Raw genomic sequence first — 24392 nt, forward strand, 5'->3', positions numbered from 1 at the left:
TTACAGCTATCAAGAAAAGAAACTCAACGATTTTACCTCACAATTAAAGGCAAGAATAAGGCAGAAACAAAAATTGTATTTACACTGACCTACTACTTTCCACCTCTGCTACATTGCTCGATTCAGGCCCTATCTCAGCATATTTGCTGCAGAAACCTTTATCCATGCATCTGTTACTACTATCTCTGACAACAATAACTTACATGTAAATCACACATTTAATGTAACATAATGTCCCAGGGGGCTTAGTAACAGCATTATCCATAAAAGCAGCAAGCCACAATATTTGATTTGATTTATTGTCACATGTATTGGGATATAGTGAAAAGTATTGTTTCTTGCGCACTATACAAAGTATACAGTTCTTGGAGTGTGCAGGAAAGGAGAGGGTGCAGAATATAATATTGCAGTTACAGATAGGGTGAAGGGAAAGATTAGCTTAGTATATGATAGAACCGTTCAAAAGTCAGCAGGGAAGGCGCTGTCCATTTGTTACATGTTCTCAGACTTTGTATCTTTTCCCCGACGGAAGAAGGTGGAAGAGAGAATGTCCAGGGTGCATGGGGTCCTTGATTACGCTGGCTGCTTTTCCGGGCAGCAGGAAGTATAGACAGAGTCAATGGATGGAGGCTGGTTTGTGTGAAGGACTGGGCTACGTTCACAACCCTTTGTAATTTCTTGATGTCTTGGGCAGAGCAGGAGCTATACCAAGCTGTGACACATCCGGAAAGGATGCTTTCTATGGTGCATCTACAAAAATTGGTGAGTGTCGTAGCTGACATGCCAAATTTCCTTAAGTCGCCTGAGAAAGTAGAGATATGATGATATTAGGGTCAACAGACAAAAGCTTGATCAATGAGGTAGATTTTAAGGAGCAGAAATGTGGTGCTGGACTTTTTCATGCTCCTTGACAGGAGTGGTTGCCTTTTTGGTAGGCCTGTTCATGCACCAAGCATTTCATTGAACATCCTTTATCTGTATGCTGCCCATTGAAGTTCTCATTTTGTGTCCTCTGCAGCAGAACCCATGGACGACCTCACCCTCCAGCAAGCTGGCACCGTGCTTCACTTTCCCTCGGCCCTGGCTGCAAACCATTCATGCTCAGGGATTCACACCAGTAAATCCCACCTTTAAGCTGTCCTGTAAAGTCCACTCAGTCCCAGCTCCTGAACTAATGGCTACAGGTCTGACACTGAGAGACGGTGCTTTATCATTTTCTTTTACTCATTTGTGGGTATGGGCGTCACTGACTGGCCAGCATTTATTGCCCATCCCTGGTTGCTCTTGAGAGGATGGTAGTGAGCTGCCTACTTGAAACACTGCAGTCCACATACTATGGGTCGCTAGGGAGAGAATCCCAGAACTTTGACCCAGCAACTGTGAAGGAACGACTATATATTTACAAGACAGGGTGATGAATGGCATGGAGGGGAACTTGCAGTTTGGTGGTGTTCCCATGTATTTGCTGCCCTTGTCCTTCTACACAGAAGTGATCGTGGGTTTGGAAGATACTATTTAAGAATCTTTGGTGAATTGCTGCAGTGCATTTTGTAGATGGTACACACTGCTGCTACTGAACATCAGTGGTGGAGGGAATGGGTGTTTGTAGGTGTGGTGCCAATTAAGTGGGCTGCTTTCTACTGTACGGTATTGAGCTTCTTGAGTGTTGTTGGAGCTGCACCCATCCAGGCAAATGGGGAGTATCCCATCACACTCCTGACTTGTGCCTTGTAGATGGTGGATAGGCTTTGGGGAGTCAGGAGGTGAGTTACTTGCTGCAGTATTTCTAGCATTTGACCTGCTCTTGTAGGCACTGTGTTTATGTGGTGAGTCCATTGAGTTTTTGGTCAATGGTAACCCCAAGGATGTTGACTGTGGGGGATTCAGTGATGGTAATGCCATCTGTCTTTTCTTCCTCATACACTTCAGGCTCTCACACAAGTTCAAAAATCATCCAAGCACATCAAAATTGAGCCGCGAGCAGGAAGATTGTTTCTCATCATTGATTGGCAAGGCAGAATTTGGAGTCAACACTCTTACTGTTAATTAGGATACATTTTTCAGAGGTTCCAGATATCGAAAGCACTACAGTCAACCAGCACCAAATTAAAATGATGCGTCATTTTTCTCAGAAAAAAATTTTAAATATAGTTAGAGAGCCCTCAGGTCACTGATGTACTTTATGGATCCCCGAGTGTGAAGCTCAGACTTTTGCCCTCATAGCTATGTGAAACTGCACATCGCCCAGGCTGCTGTGAAGTGCTCTGGGACATCTTGAGGGTGCAAAAGGCACCATTTCAAGGTCTTTCTTTCTATCTGTGTCTGGATTTAGGATTTAGGCTTTTTTTCCCTCAAAATTTATTTTTAAAAAATTGTACACCTGCATCGCCCAACTAGAGACGCGACATAATAAGATGGTGATAAAGTGGTTGCAAATTTCAAAAAATACTTCTCAGTTCAAATGGAAATAACATTAACATTTAGCTCATTAATACTGGTACTAAAGCCTGCACTGCAGCAGATCTGAAGTCCTGCCGTTGTTCATGCTGCAGTAAGTTTTAAGCCTTCCATTTAATTTATTGATGGTATGAACACTGCAGGAATGTCAGGGGGAATTATATTCTGGTGTCTACAGACCCTGAAAAGTTAGCAGTCGAAGGAGGGGAAGGCAAGCTGCCCTTTCAACCCAACAGGTTTTGATAATTGTGTCCATCACTCATTTGTCAAAGTAGCCATGGAAATTGAATCATAAATTTTCTTCCGAGTGTCAAAGATTGACAGTGTGTCCCACAGCAGGGATCCATGCACCAACATATTAACCTGCTCCCAGCAGTGGCTTTTCAGAATAAAATCAATCGCGTGCCAAACACGTCACACCACAGAGCCTTATCCAAAGAAAAGATGCATATTTAAGATACTGATATTATTAGCAATTAAAATCCTTTGGATCCTATGGAAAATTGGACTGACTGAAGGCGAGATATTTTCCTGGCCATTTGATGCCTTCAATCATTCAGACTCTAGTTGGAGAATGGTGACTGGTGTGTGCTGCTTTGGAAGGAACAGCAATAAAGTTGGGAGAGAATGTAAAATTAAATAACTAGATTCACGTCTGCACTGTGAGTCAGAGGAGCGAGGGATAAGAAAAGGTTGCAAAGTTTGCAAATAAGGATAATTTTAACTATTCAGCACAGCCAGTACCGAGATTCACTCGGCTGAAGATGAGTCAGTGATAGGGCTACACCACATTGCTGCCAACTCTCTGCAATTACTCCTTTCATGACATGCTCCATATTAAGCATAATGCTCATGTCAAAACTCTATAAAAAGTCCAATAAAGTTTACTTCTTATGAGTGTCACAAGTAGGTTCACATTAATGAAGTAACTGAAAATCCCCGAGTTGCCACACTCCAGTGCCTGTTCGGGTTACACTGAGGGAAAATTTAGCATGGCAAATGCTAACCAGCACGTCTTTCGGACAATGGGAGGAAACCAGAGCACCCAGGGGAAACCCACACAAACACAGAGAGAATGTGCAGACTCCACACAGAGAGTGATCCAAGGCTGGGAATCAACCATGGATCCCTGACACTGGGAGGCAACAGTGCGAACCACTGTGCCACCATGCACAGTGAAAATATACAAGTTACTTAGGCATTTGGAGTTTCTCCAGTTATTATATTCCCTTCCTTCCCTACCTTAGCTAATCATGAAAGTTAGCCAAGCTTCAGGGAAAACAGCTCTTAATTATTATCAGAGACACTTCATTGAGTTAGCGACACTGCATCTTTCCTTCTTCACTAAACATTTTTTACAAAGTTTTTATTGTAACTCAGAGCTAGATGACCAGAGTCTCCCAATTTACCCAATGGCCCAAAAGGCGTGCGATTTTTGTGGGTGCTGTATGATATTATTGGTCTTTTTTTCTCGCTTGCAACTGTATCTACAAATTAGGTTCATTTACAATATATGGCCCAGCCTGCTCATTAAACACTAGCCCAAGAACAGATAACAAGAGCTGATTTTCACTCTGGGGAAATCACTTGTGGATGACGGTGGGCCGGGTGCCCATTATTTTCTGATATGCAAGATTGGTGCATCCTATCAGCAACATAAACTCAGAAAATTAGCCCTGACAAGTCTGCCACAGCTAATAGGACAACATCGATATGTACAAGCTTCAAATTGTAATGCTGTTTACCTGCCTACAGTGTTTATGTTTTCAGAGCTGCTGCTAAACAGGTGACAATTGGACTGTTCCAACAAGTGTTAGTTGGGAGTATATCTCAAATGAGGGTAAGTCTCGCAGTTCATACTAATTGTTTGGGATAAATCAACCTGTACTCAGGCTGGGGCTAATTTATTACGCTCAAATGCAAGCATTTTATGAACGTTTTTAAGTATTTCCTTGATTGACAGCATCACTTGAGTGTAATACTTTTTTGCTTTTCCTTGAGTGCTGCATTAGCGGAGGTACCATCCTTCAGACGTAACAATAAATCAAGGTCCTGCCTGTCTGCTCAGGTACAGAGACAGAAGATGTCAAAACAGAGTAGTGAGTGATACTTGGTATCTTGGCCAGCAATTTCCCCTCAACCTAAATCATATTATCTGGTCATTATCTTAAAAGCCTGCGTGCTTTTTAGTTTATTTGCTAGTGTCACAAGTGGGCTTACATTAACAAAGCAATGAAGTTACTGTGAAAATCCCCTACTTGCCACACTTATTAGGGTACACTGAGGGAGGATTCAGCATGGCCAATGCAATGAAGTTATTGTGAAAATCCCCTAGTCGCCACACTTTGGCACCTTTCCAGGTATACTGAGGGAGAATTTAGCATTGCCAATACATCTAACCAGCACATCTTTCAGACTGTGGGAGGAAACTGGAGCACCCGGAGGAAACTCACGCAAACACGGAGAGAACGTGCAAACTGTGCACATTCATCCAAACCAGGAATTGAACCCAGGTCCCTGGTGCTGTGAGGCAGCAGTGCTAACCACTGTGCCACCGTGCTCTTGCTGTGTGCAAACTGGCTGCCATGTTTCCAATGTTAGAACAGTGACCATTTTTTCCAGATTTCAAACCTGAAAATAAAAATGCTGGATATACATGGGTCAGGCAGCATCTGCTCCTCTGCTTTTATTTCAGATTTCCAGCATTCATAGCATTTTCTGTTTTCTTCAAAGTTATGTAATTGGCTGTAAAGTACTTCCAGGCAACCTGAAATCATGAAAGGCACTATATGAAATCTTCAAAGGTCTTTGAAAATATAATCTCAGCTGACCTTTTCCATCAGACACCCTTCTGCAGCGATCAAAGAATGAGAGATAGACAGCAGGTTCTTTGAAATGAACAGCATTGTAAGATTGTGGTCTCAGATTTTGCTTCAAATCCTGTTTTATTTTGAGTTCTAGCACAGGGAAGAGACCATTCTTTACATTCTTTTTTCTGTGGAATTGCTGAGCCTGTAAATCTACTCCAAGCACTTCAACCTATTCACTTATTTATTTATCACTTAATAAATATGTGTCACATTTTACAGCTTTAGTTATAGTCGTGTTTTTTAATGCCTTTCAAAGTACAGGAGGTCATCTGGGAGCTTGTTATAAATTCAGCAAGCTGAAATACATCGATGGCAGGTTTCGGTTCATTGCCCTGGTTATAATTATCTGGGTTTTAGGAAAAAAGAGGCACACCTTTGGGCCAGATTATTTATTTCTAAGGATGGTCTTTTGTGCTGAGACTGAGGAAGATTTCTTATGCAAAAATCCGAACATGTAGTCATACACGCCCCCTCCTTAATCAAAAGATATTGAGCGGATTCTTGAGCCCAGAGGATGTGACTGCCGGTGGGAGCACCGAAACTGGAGAAAACCGGATTCTCGCCAGCAAGATTGTGATTTTTGATTTTCCCCACCCCTCGCCAGTGATGTAATCAAGTTCACGCTGTAACCTCTGTCATGACCTGAAGGTTCTTTTATAGCTTAGCTGGATGACAGGTGAATGAGGGCCAACAAAATAAGGCAGGAGTGTAAGTCACCAGAGAGAGCAGAGAGAGAAAAGATGTAGCAATTCAGTGAAAGAGTAATTGACATCCATCTCTGATTTTAATAAATGTAAATGTAATTATGTAGTTCCCTTGCCACATGATTCCCCCACCTCATGGTGTATTCACACCTTGTCGACATGACAATGGGAGAGGGACATGGCCTGGCATTGCCCTGGCACTGCCCCCCAGCACAGGTTGGCCCAGTCGGTGTTGGGGGCAGTACCAGGACCACTCCCTAGTGGGAACCCCATGTGTGTTGGTGCGGGGGGGGTGGAAATGCGTTCATTGGGTGGGCGGTGGGGGGAGGCGGCTCATGAAATGCCGGCGATCATCATGCAGTGGGGGAGATGGGGAAGGAGGGGATGTTGGATATCATTTGTGGGGAGGACCCCCAATACCTCTATGGTGGGGAGGGGGGATGTAGGAAAGAACTTATTTTTTATTTCTGATCAGGGCAACTTCCAAAGTTAATGCTTTGATCTCTGTGGAGCCTATTCTCGTTCTAACAGCCCCCGCCCCACCAGAGTGACGGCATAAACCACACCCACTCATTTCTTTAAAAAATAAGAGGCTCAAAATCTGGAGGGAAAGCTGCTCTGTGCAATTGTAGAGTTACATGCCAGTTTTCTGACTGAACTTGACACTTAAGCAAATTCTGGCAAGATTGTTCCCCCATTAAGTTTTTGGCACCAATTCTCTCCTTTACTGCTTTGTCTACTCTTCTTGGAGTCCTTTGTCTACTCTTGCAACCGCACAAACTTACCTAAAGCATTCAACCACTCAGAACATATAAAATAATCAACTGGCGCAGATTTCATTCAAATCCATGAAAATAATAGAAAGGTAAAGACCAGCTGGCCTCTTTCAGGTGGCATGATGGCACAGTGGTTAGCACTGCTGCCTCACAGCGCTAGGGGCCCAGGTTCAACTCTGGCCTTGGGTCACTGTTTGTGTAGAGTTTGCACATTCTCCCTGTGTCTGCGTGAGTTGCCTCTGGGTGCTCCAGTTTCCTCCCACACTCCAAAGATGTGCGGGTTAGGTTGATTAGCTATGCTAAATTGATCCTAGTGTCAGGGGGATTAGCAGGGTTAATGTGTGGGGTTATGGGAATAGGGCCTGAATGGGATTGTGGTCAGTGCAGACTCAATGGGCTGAATGGCTTACATCTGTACTGTGGGGATTGTATGGTTAACATGAGCTAACCTTCCATATTTTGATACATGTTCCCTACACCCTATCAGAATCATGTGACTATTAGGAAGGTGTAGCTTTTTCTCTTGTAACAATTCCTATGAAGAGTGAGAGATGAATGGTTTCCATCTACTTGGTATAGTTTGAGAAATGTGCTCATCACTGGTGTTTCCTTCTGACAACTTATTATCATTCGCCTCCAAAAACAGCATCGGTAATTCATCGGATCATGTGCGTAATATTGGTCTGTGTTGCATTGTGCAGAATTCCAATTCTAAACTGGAATCAAAGCAGGAGATGGGAAAGCCTCGCTGATCTGATGTTTTGTCCGGTTTTCCCATGAGTATGAAGCAAATACGTGGATTCACTTTAGTGCGCTAGGAAAATATGCAACTGCATTGTCTGTTTTTCTAGATAATTTTAGCTGCAGACATGAATCTCTGTCATGACCCAAAGGTTTTTTATCTCTTAGTTGGCTGAGTGAGGGGTAACATAATAAGGCAGGACTAGAGTCAGTAGAGGAAGAGAGAAAAGGGCTTGGAGGTGAGTAAAGTGCAGCAGTTCAGTGGAAGAGTAACTGATATCCATGCAGATTATATTCAGATATATATCTATATATATATAATAAGAACTAGGAGCAGGGGTAGGCAAATCAGCCCATCGAACCTGCTCCACCATTCAATATGATCGCGGCTGATCTCATCTTGGCCTCAACATTCCTGCCCATTCTCCATAACCTTTCAACCCATCACTAATTATATATGTGTATGTGGAGAGGGTGAATGTGAGAAAGAGAGAGAGAGAAAATGGAATCAGAAAATGTATTGAAAATGTGAGAGGAAAAGTCTAGTCATGTTTAGGGAGCCATGCATTCACATCCAAAATAAGCTATTATATTGCCATATGAACATTCTAAATCATTTTTCAAAACCAATTTTAAGTGTGAATATTCCATTTGAATCTAATTTCCCAAGAGATTTTAATGATGGTCCTTATTTGAGTTAAAAATCATAAGATACCCAGTTGAATAATGGATTGCTTATAGAAAATACTAACAAATTTACAACCCCGTAGTTGCCTTGGGATGCAATGCAAATGCAGTTTTATTTGTAATTTTTCAACATGTTTCATCTTTAATTAAGATATTCAAAACCAACAATCAGCGATTTCAGTATTGTGAAGACAGGATGCAGCATGATGCACAGTACTGCTGCCTCACAGTGCCAGGGACCCTGGTTCAATTCTGGCTTCAGGTGACTGTTAGTGTAGAGTTTGCACGTTCTCCTTGTGTCTGCGTGGGTTTCCTCCAGGCGTTCCGGTTTCGTCCCACGGTGCAAAGGTGTGCAGATTAGTTGATTGGCCATGCTAAATTGCTCCGTAGTGTCAGGGGGATTAGAAAGATAAACATGTGGGGCTACAGGATAAGGACAGGACCTAAGTGGGATTGTGGTCGGAGCAGGTTCAATGGACCAAATGGCCTCCTTCTGCACCGTAGGTTCTATGATTCTATGCAAGAAGTTTATTCACGATCAACCAGACAAGTTCTTCAATTCTAAATGACTATCTGAAAGGCGCTATAAAACTCTGAGAACAGCAATACTCTCATGCTCAGATAACTACTGAATATTGGGACAAGATGGGCAACAAATTGCATCAATTGCTCTTCAGACTTGTGTTTCATTCAAGTTTGATGAATTAGAACTCCGGAATCCTTCTACATCCCAAACTGATTCACCAAAAGAGAGATCACCACTTCAGAATACAACTTGACAATGACTATTATTAAATGTTTAGATAATTTAAAAATACTTTAACTAATAAAAAACCCTTTGCAGGCACTAGGAATATCATTGTGTTGTAGCTCATCCTTCTAAAAACAATTGTTCGCGAACTCTTGAAGAAAATATTTGTCTTGGGATGGACATGGTGGTGGCTCAGTTTCAATGTCCATTTAGGCCTCTCAGGATTCAGCCAGGCTATTTCAATACTTTGCACCTGCGATGCCACTGCGAGTGGCCCACTGGGATTTGATAATAATGAGCTTTTGAAGAACTCCAATCGCAGCTCTGTTTTCTATAGAAGTGGATTTAGGATTCATCTGCCAACACTGACGTATCACAGTTTCGTACAGCAACTGCTCTGACCAAGACTGCAAGAAACTACATAGGGTTGTGAAGGTAGCCCAGTCCATCACACAAACCAGAATCCCAACCATTGACTCCGTCTAAACTTTCCATTACCTCGATAAAGCAGCCAGCATAATTAAGTATCCCAGGCACCCCAGACATACTCTCTTCCACATAAAAGGATACAAAAGTCTGAGAACATGTATCAACCAACTCAAGACCCTGCTTCCCTGCTGCCATCAGATTTTTGAAAAGAACTAGCATATATTAAGCTGATCTTTCTCTATACCCATCTGTAATGTAAAATGACATTCGGCACCCTCTCCTTTCCTTTTTTCCTATGTACTCTATGAATGGTATGCTTTGTCTGTACAGTGTGCAAGAAACAATACTTTTCACTGTATCCCAATACATGTGACAATAATAAATCAAATTCAATCAAAAAAATAATCTTTCCAATTGCCAGTCCTGCCAAATTCAAACACAGTTAGCCAGCAGTTAAGAAAGTTTGAGGAACAAGTGAGTCTTGTGTGTTGTTTTAAGGTGCCATATCAAAACAGATCAAAGTATATTGAAGGATTCTAAAAAAAGAGCCACCTCTGATCTGGACCATGTCACTAGAAATCCAAGAATTAAATAAAATGATTATAAAAATGATGGGTTTTTTTGAAGTAACTAAAATAAGAATCAAATGGACTACCTGCAGTCAAAGGAGACATTCACTGAACCTGTGGACACAAGTAGTATTTTCCAAGTGATTTCTCAACCTCCTTCCTCATATGTAATTTCTTGAGGTGGTCAGTGAAGTTACAATGAGACATTGCGAATATTTCCTGCAGGAAATACTGGCCTGCAAGTTGGTATTTACAGGATGACCTGGCTGCAAGTTATAACTTGCCTTAGGCCCAAACCATCTGGAGCAGAAATAGATGCAAACATTAGGTGATGATGCAGGAGGGTAAATATAATGTTCTTCGCTCTTAGTCATAAGCCTGTGAAATAATAATATCCTTAATTTTGGTTTGAACTCACTGTTAGTGGAATCTTGAATACTAATTGTGTGAGTTTGAGTTGCGTAGTTATCGTTGAGTTTGTGAATTAATTACTACGAGGACATATGGACTGCTGTGTTCCAATCCAAAATATTTGGCACAGTGGTTAGCACTGCAGCCTCACAGCTCCAAGGACCTGGGTTCAATTCTGGCCTTGAGTGACTATCTGTGTGGAGTTTGCACATTCTTTCAGTGTCTGCCTGGATTTCCTCTGGGTGCTCTGGTTTCCTCCCACACTCCAAAGATGTGCAGGTTAGGAAGATTGGCCATGGGGGGATGTTATTAGGAGAGTAGCGGGTGCCTGGAATGCGCTGCCAGAGGAGATGGTGGAAGCAGGCACATTAGCAACATTTAAGAGGCATCTGGATGGGTACATGGATAGGGAGGGAATAGAGGGATACAGACCAAGTAAGGGCAAAAGATTTTTTTAAAATTTTGTTAGGGCATCATGACTGGTACTGGCTTGGAGGGTCGGAGGTTTTAGTGTTGCAAGATGTGTAAATTAGGTGGATTAGCTATGGGAAATGTGTGGGATTACGGAGATAGGGTGAGGGAGAGGCTTAGGTCAGATGCTTGTTCAGAGAATTGGTGCAGAATTTTTGGGCCAAATAGCCTCTTCTGTCTGTAGGAATTTTATGAAGTAGAATTGTGCATATGCAGGTCTTTTATCCTGGAGGTCGAAGGTATGCTGTATTCATAATCTTAGTCCAGAAAGATTTCTCAGAGTAATCAAAAAATTGGCTTGTTAAAATTATTAATTTTCTAATTAATTGTTGCATTGTTCTCTCAATTGTTCTCAGTTTATGCCTTTGCATAATTCAAGCCGTGGCTATTGCAGAGACTAATGAATGAGAAGTCTATTTGTCTGATGTTTTCCTCATTAGGCAGTACAGTGATGTCGCAATGTATAAATTTGGATCTGTTGTGCTGTGCAACACATGAATTGAACTGATTCTGCACAGCTTAATTAAAATGAATGCAATAACTATGAAAGCCCATGTTTGATGTCTGTGGCAGGGAAGGTGGCTCATTATATAACAGAAGCAGGACAACACATGATGCTTGAAAAAAAAGCTTACATTTTGTGATATTGGTGCAGTTCATACCCTAGTTTTTTAAAAGTTTATTTATTAGTTTCACAGGTAGGCTTACATTAACACTGCAATGAAGTTACTGGGAAAATCCCCTAGGCGCCACACTCCGGTTCTTGCTAGGGTACATTGAGGGAGAATTCAGCATGGCCAATACACCTAGCCAGCACATCTTTCAACAATGCGAGGAAACCAGAGCACCCAGAGGAAACTAGCTCAGACACAGGGTGGACGTGCAGACTCTGCACAGACAGTGACCTAACTCAGGAATCAAACCTGGGTACCTGGTGCTGTGAGGCAGCCGTGCTAACCACTATGCCACCATGCCACCAACAATTAGATGGAGGTTTTACACGGATTGAATTTGCTGCTGCCATTCAAATAAAGTTCAAACCTGCTTCTCCTAGTAGCTGGAAGTGAAGCCACTGGATGGAACTGGTATTATAACGTGAAGGGTCTCGACAGAATGAAACTGTGCTCAACTTATGACCCCGGCCCTCAGTTAGAAATCTGAGTTCACATTCACAAAATGTCAACTCTACTTATCAGAAACTTCTGTAAATAAATTAAAGCGATAGTTGGAAAATTGGATAAAGCCAATATGTAATCAGTCACTCACCAGTCTCATCGATAGCATCGAGTCTGCCTGTCCATATCTGTTGTATCTTTGCCCTGATTCCTTGTCAATTCAAGTCAGTATATTTGGCTTATCTGAACACTTCTGGATTCACCAAGAACAGATCAAATCAACTGCAGTGTAGTCCACAAATGAAACTAAACCCAGGTTATAGACCGCACTCTGCACTATACTATGCAATTTGGAAATATTTCAATCAATCTTTCTATAGGGTAAGCTACTCTGTATAGGATAGGATCAGGCTAAATTAAGCAGCCCAAAAAAGTGTAAAAACCCAATAACATTGATCAAGCAAACCTGACAGACAACAAAGTAGCAAAGAACAAAATAAGAAATAAATCAACAGGATAATTTTCTGTCGTAGTTTAATAAATAAAGCTGTCATTTGGAAGCTCACGCAACCATAAAACTTCCATTTTCTACACATTAGCCTCAGCAGGCTGCTTAGGCTTTACTCTCAGTTAATGAGACGGTGGCAGCAAAAGTTATTTATTTTTCGCTTTAGCTCCATTAGAACTTGCATGCTTTATTTCCTGCACTTTATTCTCAATTCTACAAATGTCAGTTTTTAAATCAAAAAATCTCTTGTGGAAAATATCCCTGGTCAATGTCTGCAATGGGTTATATTTAAATTAGGAACTGTGTGAATTAGGGTCCTGCTCTTTCTCTCTGCTTCGGCTCTCTCTCTGTGCCCCTACTCTCTCTCTCTCTCTCTCACCCTGTGCTCCTGCTCTCTCTGTGCTCCTGCTCTCTCACTTTCTGTGCTCCTGCTCTCCCTCTCTGTGCTCCTGCTCTCTCTGTGCTCCTGCTCTCCCTCTCTGTGCTCCTGCTCTCTCTCTCTGTGCTCCTGCTCTCCCTCTCTGTGCTCCTGCTCTCTCTCTCTGTGCTCCTGTTCTCTCTCTCTGTGCTCCTGCTCTCTCTCTCTGTGCTCCTGCTCTCTCTCTCTGTGCTCTCTCTCTCTCTGTGCCCCTGCTCTCTCTCTCTGTGCTCCTGCTCTCTCTCTCTGTGCTCCTGCTCTCTCTCGCTGTGCTCCTGCTCTCTCTCTGGCCCTGCCTTCTCTGTAATTCTGCTCTCTCTCTGTGCTGTGCTCTCTCTCTGTGCTCCAGCTCCCTCTGTGCTCCAGCTCTCTCTGTGCTCCTGCTCTCTCTCTGTGCTCCAGCTCTCTCTCTCTCGTGCTCTCTCTCTCCTCTTGCTCTCTCTATGCCCCTGCTCTCGCTGTGCTCCTGTTCTCTCTGTGCCCATGTTCTCACTGTGCTCCTGCTCTGTCTGTGCTCCTGCTCCCTCTGTGCTCCAGCTCTCTCTCTCTCTCTGTGCTCTGGCTCTCTCGCTCCTCTTGCTCTCTCTGTGCTCCTGCTCCCTCTGTGCTCTGGCTCTCTCTCTCCTCCTGCTCTCTCTGTGGTCCTGCTTTCTCTGTGCCCCTGCTCTCTCTGCGCTCCTGCTCTCTCGGCCCAATACCTGATGGGTAATGCCAATGTACCCTCTGGGCATTGCCACTTTGCCTCTTCGACAGTGCCAAGAGGCCAGGCTGGCACTAACAAGCTGGCAATGCCCCGGGGGCACCCCGACTGTACCCCTGACCCTTTGGGGGTCCCAATTTCCCCTCCTTTGGTCCAGCTCCCCGCAAATGGGAAGCTATTGTAAACCCTGCTGGAGTGAACTTCAGTTCTGGGCCCACTAATTGGATTCAAACGATTTAAATGAGCATTTGAATAACTTATACAGCTCCGTGCCATAAATCATGCTGTTACTAGGGGGCATAACTATAAGGTTCATGGTGGGAGATATAGGAGGGATGTCCAAGGTAGATTCTTCACTCAGAGAGTGGTTGGGGTGTGGAATGAACTGCCTGCTGTGATATTGGAATTGGACACTTTAGGAACTTTCAAGCGGTTATTGGTTAGGCACATAGAGCACACCAAAATGATAGGGAGTGGGATAGCTTGATCTTGGGTTTGGACATAACTCGACACAACATCGAGGGCTGAAGGGCCTGTTCTGTGCTGTACTGTTCTATGTTTAAATCAGTGTGGAGCTGATTGCTCTGGAAATCCGGGAGATGCGCAGAATCTGTGCCACCCAGAGGGAAGCCTGCTAAACGACCTCCGCTCGAGCTTCCTGGCCTACTGCACTGCTAAGTAGCTCAGCGGGCTGGGAGAATCACCCCGAAGTGTCCTAGCAATGAAGCAAGATCTAGATTTATTTCATATTAACTGGACAGATCAATAAAACATTAGGGTTTTATTGGAATATCAGTCTGGTAGTGCAAGTGAAGACACATCCCATCATTTTTAACGAAACTGCAATTCGTAAATTTACCTGGACCAGACATTGAAAAGAAAGCATGGAGAAATGCCACAAGCAAGATGATTATTACCGTACACTATGGCAAACATTATAGTCCTTTAATCAGGCAAGCATGGCATTAGATGCTGTCAAAGAATCTATAATCCCGACAGTGGAATCTTTCTGAAGTAATTTGTGACCCATTGAAGCAAGTAGTCTTATTATCAGTAACTGTGAAATAGCATTTTCTGTATTGCCGTATTTGCAATGGAAGATAACAAACGATTCTCACATAATAAACGCATATATAAATAGCAGCAATGAGGGAATATGTTAATTGAAAGTTAACAAAATTGCCAAGACAACCTAATTCTACTCACAGGAGTGACAGTTTGCGCTGCATTAGGGTCAAAGAATAATAAGATTCAGAAGAAGGGATGGTACAAGACTGCAAGAAACTACAAGGCATTGTGAAATGTAGCCCTGTCCTTCACGCAAACCAGCCTCCCATCCATTGACTCTATCTACACTTCCCACTGCCTCGGAAAAGCAGCCACATAACTAAGGACCCCCACCTGGACATACTCTCTTCCACTTCCTTCCATCAGGAAAAAGATTCAAGAGTCTGAAATCACATACCAAAATCACGTTCCAACTGATTCAAGAACAGCTCCCTCCCTGCTGCCATCAGATTTTTGATCTTTTTCTACATCCAAGCTGTAAATGTAACACTACATTCTGCATTGTTTCCTTTCCTTCTCCCCTCTGTACTCTACGAATGGTATGCTTTGTCTGTATAGCACAAGAAATAATACTTTTCACTGTATTCCAATAGATGTACCAATAATAAATCAAATCAGATGGGACTATTAGCATTGACTTATTGTATAAACACAATTGTCTTTCTTTCCTTCCTTGGGTATTTATTTTTTTCTTTTCCATTCACCCCCTTGCTTCTTTGAGCTTGTCTTTAATTCCTCACCCCATAAAGAAACTGGACAGTTGAGCACTGAATGATGGGAGACACTTCCAGGGATTTTCTGCGGATAAGTGGTGCCCGATGAAGCCTGATTTCACCCTTTCAAAAGCTAAGCGCGCTCGCATCATTACAGAACTTTCTATTTTAATGATCTCCTAAGGCAAAAACAAATGCTACTGAACAATGTTGAGCAATTCGTGAAGAATGAAAACAACTGCTTTCAAAATTATTCTTCTGTTATTTCTTTAATCTTTTGTTTTCCCTCTTTTTTTTCCTTTTCAACTTTAAGTTGTCGTTCCTGTGCTTTTGACTATTTTCTTGTTACGTGACACATTCATGTTTTACTTAGAAATGTCCGACAAACATATTTGTTTGCACATGAGATAGGTGGGGGAAGGGCCAAATACATTTCTCTGTGGAGGAGGGGAGTAGCTGTACTATACATCTGGAAAGTATACTAAATTTATAAATGAGTATACTAAGAATTTCTTAGAAGGATTTAGAACTTAGAAGAATTTCTGAAGTGTGTACTAATGTGAAGGATGTATTCAAGAAGGCACCTTCCATTCAGAAGTGTACAAGAATTACAGTATTTATTGCATCATGAAGCTGAAGGTTTGTTTAATTATTTTTCTTTTGTCGTTTTCTTCAATAAAATTGCTCGATATCCCTCAGAGGTCACAAAACTACAGTGCAATTATCATGAAGATAATGAACAAGCTGGAAATTGAGGAAAGCCTTCCGTGAAAGAGAGAACAGAAAGGGATAAAAAAAGGTTTTACAAATTAACAATTCGAGCTCTTTATTCTCATTCAAATGATTGAATAACCTTTAGTGTGATGCAATTTGGTCAATGCAACTTTAATTAGAAGGGAAGCTGCGGGAAAATGGAGGAAATGTTATTAGATATGACATTTGCGTCAATCTGTGTAATCTCCTCCCCACTCTTGAGTTGAGTGGATAAAACACAGCCTCTAACCCTGACTATTCTTAGTAACTGGAAATAGTGAACTGCATTATGGATAAAATGCCAGTTGTTTCTAGGGCCCAGTGTCATATCTGTTCTACACTGAGGGCGACAGATGTTGTTTCTCTGCACAGTTTATACAACGCAGGGAGTGGAATGATGGGTTGGTCTGATGGGGGCGTGGGAGGAGGGGCAGGGGAAGGTTCACAGAAAACAACTATCTCATTTAAGTTGAGATACCATGATATCTGCCAAATCCCTGACTACGAGATGGATGAATAAGTGAAAATGCTCCTCGCTTGTCTGCAGGTCCACTTTTCAGAGCTGTCACTGAGGAGGTAGATGAAGCATAGACACTGTAAAGACATTGAGATCAATAAAACCATGAGGCCACAAGCAAGACTTCAGATCAGCCAGTGCTTTACGAGCTTGACCTTTTTGGAATTCCCACAATGTTAGCATAAACAGAAAAGCAAAATATCTTTTAAATAGGGAGAATTATGTGGTATATAAGTATCCAGATGACTTGTACATGAATCACATGTAGATACAGCAAGTCATTAGGAAGCCAAATGGAATGTTGTCCTTTATCGCAAAGGGGATGGAGTATAAAAGTAGGGTGGTCTTCCTGTAACTGTGCAGCTAAAGGAGCTAAAGTTAGAAAGGGAATCTCAGAGTATAGGACTCTGGCAGCTGAAAACACAGGACAGGATTTTCTGCCCTCTCCTTCCCCAGTCTCCTCAGGGGAGGGGGGAACTTGCATTGGAAGCAGTTCAGAGAAATTTTACCTTTGATTCCTGAGATGAGGGGGATGGTGGCTTCTGAGTAAAGACATCAGCAGGTTGAGCCTGTACTCATTGGAGCTCAGAAGAATGAGAGATGATCTTACAGAAACATAAAAGACCCTGAGGGGGTCTTGACAGGGTAGATAGTGAGAAGATGTTGGCCCTTGCAGGGAAATCTAGAAATAAGAGGCACAATTTCTGAATAAGATGTCTCCTATTTAAGATGGAAATGAAGAGGAATTTCTTCTCTCAGAAGGTCATCCGTCTTTGAAATTCCCTCTTCCAGAGAGCAGTGGAGGTTGGGCCATTAAATATATTCAAGACTGAGTTAGACAGAATTTTGATCTACAAGGGAGTCAAGAGTCATGGGGGGGCAGCCAAGAAAATGAAGTTGAGGCCATCATCAGATCAAGCATGATGTTACTGAATGGCGGAACAAGCTCAAGGGGTGAATGGCCTACTCCTTCTCCTATTTATTATGTTCTTATTTTCTTGCCTGCTTTCATGCACTGGCTTCGATAATTTTGCAACAAATATAGGATATTGCAACAAATGTAGGATATTCTGCCCCCACTCCTCACAATTCTAATGTGACTGTACAAGTAAAGCAACCAGTATTACAGTGGTTGAAAGTGACAGTGATCAACTGTATAAGTGGTGAACAATACGACACTCCTATACCTGTCTTCCTGGCTATTGTAACCTTAGCGCACAGTTGTATTCTTGGGCTTCCATAACTTGCTGCTGCTCCTTATTCAGGTCCATTATGGGACCTTTAAACCACATCAATATTGTGTCATATTCACAGAACAATGAAATCCCTACAATGGAGATCAGGTCTACAATTCCTGCTACCTTGGAGAAGCAGCCAGCATAATCAAGGACTCCACGCATCCCAGAGGTACTCTCTTCCACCTTCTCCCATCGGGAAAAAGATACAAAAGTGGTCACATACGAACTGGCTCAAGGACAGCTTCTTCCCTGCTGCCATCAGACTTTTGAATGGACCTACCTTATATTAAGTTGATCTTTCTCTATACCCTAGCTATGACTACACCACTTTCTGCACACTCTCCTTTCTTTCTCTATGAATGATATGTTTTGGCTGTATAGCATGCAAGAAACAATACTGTGCACTATATCCCAATACATGTGACAATAACAAATCACAGGGGTTTTGAGTGTACGAGCCGTGGGGTTATGCTGCAACTATACCAGACATTGGTGAGACCACATTTGGAATATTGTGTGCAGTTCCGGTCACCTCACTATAAGAAGGATATGGAATCATTGGAGAGAGTGCAGAGGAGATTTACCAGGATGCTGTCTGGAGGGTAAGTCTTATGAGGAAAGGTTGAGGGAGCTGAGGCTTTTCTTTTCAGAGCGGAGGAGGATGAGAGGCGACTTATTAGAGGTTTATAAGATGATGAGGGGGATAGATAGAGTGGACGTTCAGAGACAATTTCCTCGGGTGAATGTAGCTGTTACTAGGGGGCATAATTATAAGGTTCATGGTGGGAGGTATAGGAGGGATGCCTGAGGTAGATTCTTTGCTCAGAGAGTGGTTGGAGTACACTACCTGCTGTGATAGTGGAATCGGACGCTTTAGGAACTTTCAAGCTGTTATTGGATAGGCGCATGGAGCACACCAGAATGATAGGGAGTGGGATAGCTTGATCTTGGGTTTGGACATAGCTCAGTACAACATTGAGGGCTGAAGGGCCTGTACTGTGCTGTACTGTTCTATGTTTCTATGTTTAAATCAAATTATTGAGTCTTCACCGAATCTCTGACACAGCTTTGTACTCAGACCCTTTCCCCGTAACCCCACGTATTTCCTATGGCTAATCCACCTAATCTACACATCTTGGGACACTAAGGGGCAACTTAGTATGATGGCCAATCCATCTAACCCGTACATCTTTGGACTGTGGGAGGAAACCAGAACCTCTGGAGGAAACCAATGCAAACATGGAGAGAACTTGCAAATGCCTCACAATCATCTAATTGAATTGAACCTGAGGCAGCAGTGCTAACAATTATGCCAACATGCCTCCCACATTCTGTTACAATAAAAAACTTTCTAACTTTCCCTCCCAAGGCTTCTAAGTTTTACTTCTGTAGTCAAAATGTTGCCCAACGAAGATCTCCTGCATACTTCACAGTATCTTACCTCTGCTGGATGGGGGATCAATAGTGGACATCTCAAAAATGTCACAAACTGGTTGAAATTAGCCTCGACTTGTTTTGAGCCTAAGCTCAGCATTGCATCCATAACTGTGCTGCATGTTTCCTGGTCAAGTCACTCATCACTCCTGTGCTTGCTGAGCTATATTAAGTAGTACCTTGATTTTCAAATTCTTGTCCTATGTTTTTCAAATCCATTGCCTTGTCCCGTCCTATTCCTGGAATCTCCTCCAGCCCTACAACCTGCTAAGATAGCTGCACTATACTTCCCTTTCTCTGGCCTCTGGACATCTCCAATTTTAAACCCTCCACCATTGAAGACTGTGGATGGGATTTTCCAGCCCTTCCTGCCAGCAGGATCTTCCAGTTCCACCAAAGGCAACCCCCTGCGGCTGTTTCCTTGATGTGGAGATGCTGGCGTTGGACTGGGGTAAAACAGAATGAAATCCCACAACACCAGCTTGAAGTCCAACAAGTTTATTTGTAGCAAATGCCGCAAGCTTTCGGAACAGGCTGTCCCTTCGTCAGGTGGCTGGGAGTTCTTCAATGGCAGGCTTGTTGAGCCAATCAAAATGCCATAGACATCGGTGGGACCCTTCAGAATCTTTTATGTTTCTGTAAAATCACCTCTCCTTTTTCTAAATTCCAATGAGTATAGGCCCAACCTGCTGATGTTTTTACTCAGAAGTCACCAGCATCTTCATCCTGGGAATCAAAGGTAAAATTTCTCTGAATTGTTTCCAATGCAAGTTATATTTGCCCCCTGCCCCGCTCCTGTGAGGAGACTAGGGAGGTCCGGGGTGGGGGTGGGGGGGCTGAAAATCCTGACATGTGTCTTCAGCTGCCAAAGCCCTAAACTCTTAAATTCTCTTTCGAACCTTCTCTCTTTCTATTACCCTTTCCTCCTTTAAGACTCCCCTCAAAACCACCTCTTTCACTGAGTTTCTGGCCATCTGTCCTTATATTTACTTATGTGTCTCTGTTAAATTTTGCTTTATTATGCTCTTGAGCAGTACCTTGGGGTGTTGAATTACCTCAGAGATCGCTATATAAATATACATTGTTGGGGGTACATGAACACAGGCTGGAAGGAGGTTAGACAGACTGAGGCACAAGTTGCAGTAAGTTCCACTTGTCACATGCATTTTCCTTTGCAACATTAGACCTGGCAGAGTGGTTAACGCTGCTCCCACACACCACTAGGGACCCGGATTCAATCCTCGCCTTGGGTCACAGTCTGTGTGGAGTCTGCACATTCTCCCCCTACCTGTGCGAGTTTCCTCTGGTTTCCTCCCATAGGATTAGCAGGTTAGGATGATTGACTGTGCTAAATTGCCACTTAGGGTCAAGAGGATCAGCAGGGTAAATATATGGGGATAGAGCCTGGGTATGATTGTTGTCAGTGCAGGCTCGAAGGGCCGGATGACTTCCTTCTGCAGTGTCGTGGCTCTATGATTGAATAGGTATATTGTATTTCAGTGTGTTTGTCTTAAGTTTTTCAAAGATGATCTGGGTATCTGTATTTTGTTTATTCTACATATCTATCTGTATTCACATAGCTCAAGCAGGGTGAGCATATTCAATCATCAAGATGAATTGTCTCAGCATGCTATGTAATTTCAGCATTAGTTCGTATCTGTGGCTTTAAACGACGAAACCAATATTCTTAATGATAAGAATAATGCACATAAAAGCCAGTCACACAGCAGAAACCTCAAGTTGATTTTGATCGACCCAGGGCTAATAGAAGCTTTGATGTTCAGAAAGAGGTATTTTGGGAAGAATTAATAATTATTTTCTCTTTTGCACTAAATTTACTTAAACAAAACATGACAACCCGAGTTACTAAGAAAACATTACAAAAGATACGCTCCAACAATCTTTCATCGGTCTCTTGATTAGCTAAACTCTGCTTGCTGATTACTGAAATCACCTATGGCACTATCCACCCTCCTCTTAGCAACAGTTTAATTAAAAACATTAACGCAATGGATTTCAATACTGTGAAATTCTCAGCATCAAACATATTTAACAACACAGATATAACAACAAAAGCTGTGGCCATTGTCTTCATGTCTCACTGATTCCTACACACATCAGCATTTTGTTTTGCCTTAAGCACCCTGTGCAATGGTTACAGGCCACACTCCAAAAATGTGCACATTCAGTGGATTGGTCATGTTAAATTGCCCCTCCATGTCCTAAGACGTGTACGTTAGATGGATTAGCCATGGGAAATGCGTGGGGTTATGGGGATAGAGTGGGGCGGTGGGCCCGGGCAGCATGGTGGCACAGTGGTTAGCTGTGTCAGGGACCTGGGTTCGATTCCCGGCTTGGGTCACAGTCTGTGCAGAGTCTGTACATTCTCCCCATATCTGCGTGGGTTTCCTCCAGGTGCTCCAGTGCCCTCCCACAGTCCGAATGCCGTGCTGGTGAGGTGCATTGATCATGCTAAATTCTCCCTCCCGAATGGGCACAGAGTGTGGAAGCTAGGGGATTTTCACAGTAACTTCATTGCAGTGTTAATGTAAGCCTACTTGTGACACTAATAAATAAATAAACTTTAAACTCTGCCAGAGAGTTGGTGCAGGCTCAGTGTTCAAATGGCCTCCTTTAGGATTGTCGGGATTCTATGATTCTCTTTAATCCTCTCTCACTTCTGTGTGAGATCGCCAGCACATCGAACCACATCTCAGAGTTTTCAAATGCAGCTCGAGTCCCTGTGTCCACCAGAAAGAGCATTCTGGGGTGGGCCCAGAATGGGGCGGACTTGGCATGCCCTTTCTGGTGCCCAGCTGGGCAAGGAATCGGCAAAGACTGGAACCCATTTGCTCGAAGACCTTCCCTCTCAGCAGCGATGCTCAATAGCGCCCAGGTAGACTAAAGAATAAAGAGCAAGTACAAAGAAGTACAGAAAATGTGAAAACAAAGCTGCTTAACTTGCCTTGTTCTATGTCAAAAACTTCCACTGTATTGACAAAGTGTGGCCTGGAGTAGAAGTTATGAGGCCCTGGTTGTTGAAGACCTCCGAGGCTGTAAAAGCATTTTTCAGTCATTGCACAATTAGCAAATGCACGGCGGCTAGGAATGCTCGGATATTTGGTCCAACTCTTTGTTTCCAGGTCTAAGGCCTCGAAAGCAGTCACGGGTAGTTTGCCTTGTCTTCCTCCTAACAAAACAAAATGTTTGGATCACTGTACTTCATCAGCACTTGCATCTTTTTCTAGACTGTCAGCTTGTGATGAAATTACACTTTGGACAATGCAATGCATTACAGGGAATGCTCACATAAACATCATATTTTGTTGCTGAGCAAATATTGTAAACCAATGGTGTGAGCCAGTGTGTGTGTTTGTCCATCACATTGCATTTCAGTTTTCTAGATGAATGAATTTCAGACTGTTTTCCTGGCTCACAATGCCCTCAGATGGGTGCTCGAGTTGGGCATGGACAGTGGGCCATGTGGCCTAACACAACTCATCGAAGGCAGTGGGAGTGCAATGGAAGGAGCACTCCATCTCTTTCTGAACCCACAGTAAAAACTCCCTCCAGGGGATGTGCAGATTGGCATTGCATCATGAATTATACCTACACCGTGACTGACATAAGTATACATTGGATGTGACTGCCATTGTGGGAGAACATGCATTATAGTATCCCAGGACGCACTCATATTATACCATAGACCAGATTTAGCTCTAACCAGATACTATCATACCTGAATAATGTCTGATTGTACGGCACTTTTGATAAATTGAATTCCCTTGACTGATTCATCCAATTTTTGACTCAAGTTTTTAAACCTCAATGAAATGAATTCGGAAAAGTCAGTATGAAACTGACAGTATGAAAGCAAGTGATTAAGAAGGCAAATGGAAAGTTGTTGTTTATTGCAAGGGGAATGCAATATTAACAGAAGAACATAAGAAATAGGAGCAGGAGTAGGCCATCTAGCTCTTCAAGCCTGCCCCGCCTTTCAATAAGATCATGGCTGATCTGAAGTGGATCAGTTCCACTTTCCCGCTTTCTCCCCATAACCCTTAATTCCCTTGTTTATCAGAAACTTATCTACCCGTGGCTTAAATATATTTAGCAAGGTAGCGTCTACCACTTCAATGGGCAGAGAATTCCAGAGATTCACCACCCTTTGACTGAAGAAGTTCCTCCTCAACTCTGATCTAAACTGTCCCCCCCTTATCTTGAGGCTGTGTCCTCTAGTCCTGCTATACTTTCTAAGCGGGAAGAATCTCTCTACCTCTACCCTATCCATCCCCTTCGTTATCTTATACGTCTCTGTAAGATCCCCCCTCAACCTTCTAAACTCCAACGAGTACAGACCCAGTCTATTCAGTCTCTCTTCACAGGCCAACCCCTTCATCTCCGGTATCAGCCTAGTGAACCTCCTCTGCACTCCCTCCAAGGCCAATATATCCTTCCGCAAGTGCAGCGACCAAAACTGCACACAGTACTCTAGCTGCGGCCTCACCAGTGCCCTGTACAGTTGCAGCAAGACCTCCTTACTTTTACGTTCTATCCCCCTCGCTATAAAGGCCAACATTCCATTCGCTTTCTTGATCACCTGCTGCACCTGCAGACTGGGATTTTGTGACTCGTGCACAAGGACCCCCGGGTCCCTCTGCACTGTAGCATTCTGCAGCTTTTTGCCTTTTAAATAATAATCCCTCCTACTATTATTTCTGCCAAAGTGGATAACCTTATACTTACCAACATTATACTCCATCTGCCAGGTCCTCGCCCACTTGCTCAGCCTATCCAGATCTCTCTGCAGACTTTCCACACCCTCCATGCAATTTGCTTTTCCACTCATCTTTGTGTCATCAGCAAATTTCGTCACCCTACACTCAGCCCCCTCCTCCAGATCATCTATATAAATGGTAAACAGTTGAGGCCCCAGTACCAATCTCTGCAGCACTCCACTAGTCACCAACCGCCAACCAGAATAGCACCCATTGATACCAACTCTTTGCTTCCTATTAGACAGCCAATCCTCTACCCACACTAACACCTTACCCCCAGCTCC

General features: G+C 43.0%; 1 protein-coding gene across 2 annotated transcripts in view; it reads right to left on the reverse strand.

Moving 5' to 3' along the window:
- The window catches only part of klhdc8b (kelch domain containing 8B), a 91491-nt gene that overhangs the window by 21725 nt on the left and 45374 nt on the right, over window positions 1-24392 (reverse strand). For both annotated transcript variants that reach the window (XM_080181756.1, XM_080181755.1), the window contains exon 4: window positions 22296-22520. In XM_080181756.1, the coding sequence (XP_080037882.1) occupies window positions 22296-22520 (225 nt within the window). The remainder of the gene's footprint in view (window positions 1-22295; window positions 22521-24392) is intronic.

The sequence above is a fragment of the Carcharhinus amblyrhynchos genome, chromosome 3 (genome assembly GCF_965287045.1).
Source record: "Carcharhinus amblyrhynchos chromosome 3, sCarAmb.v2.hapA, whole genome shotgun sequence".
NCBI classification, from domain to species: domain Eukaryota; kingdom Metazoa; phylum Chordata; class Chondrichthyes; order Carcharhiniformes; family Carcharhinidae; genus Carcharhinus; species Carcharhinus amblyrhynchos.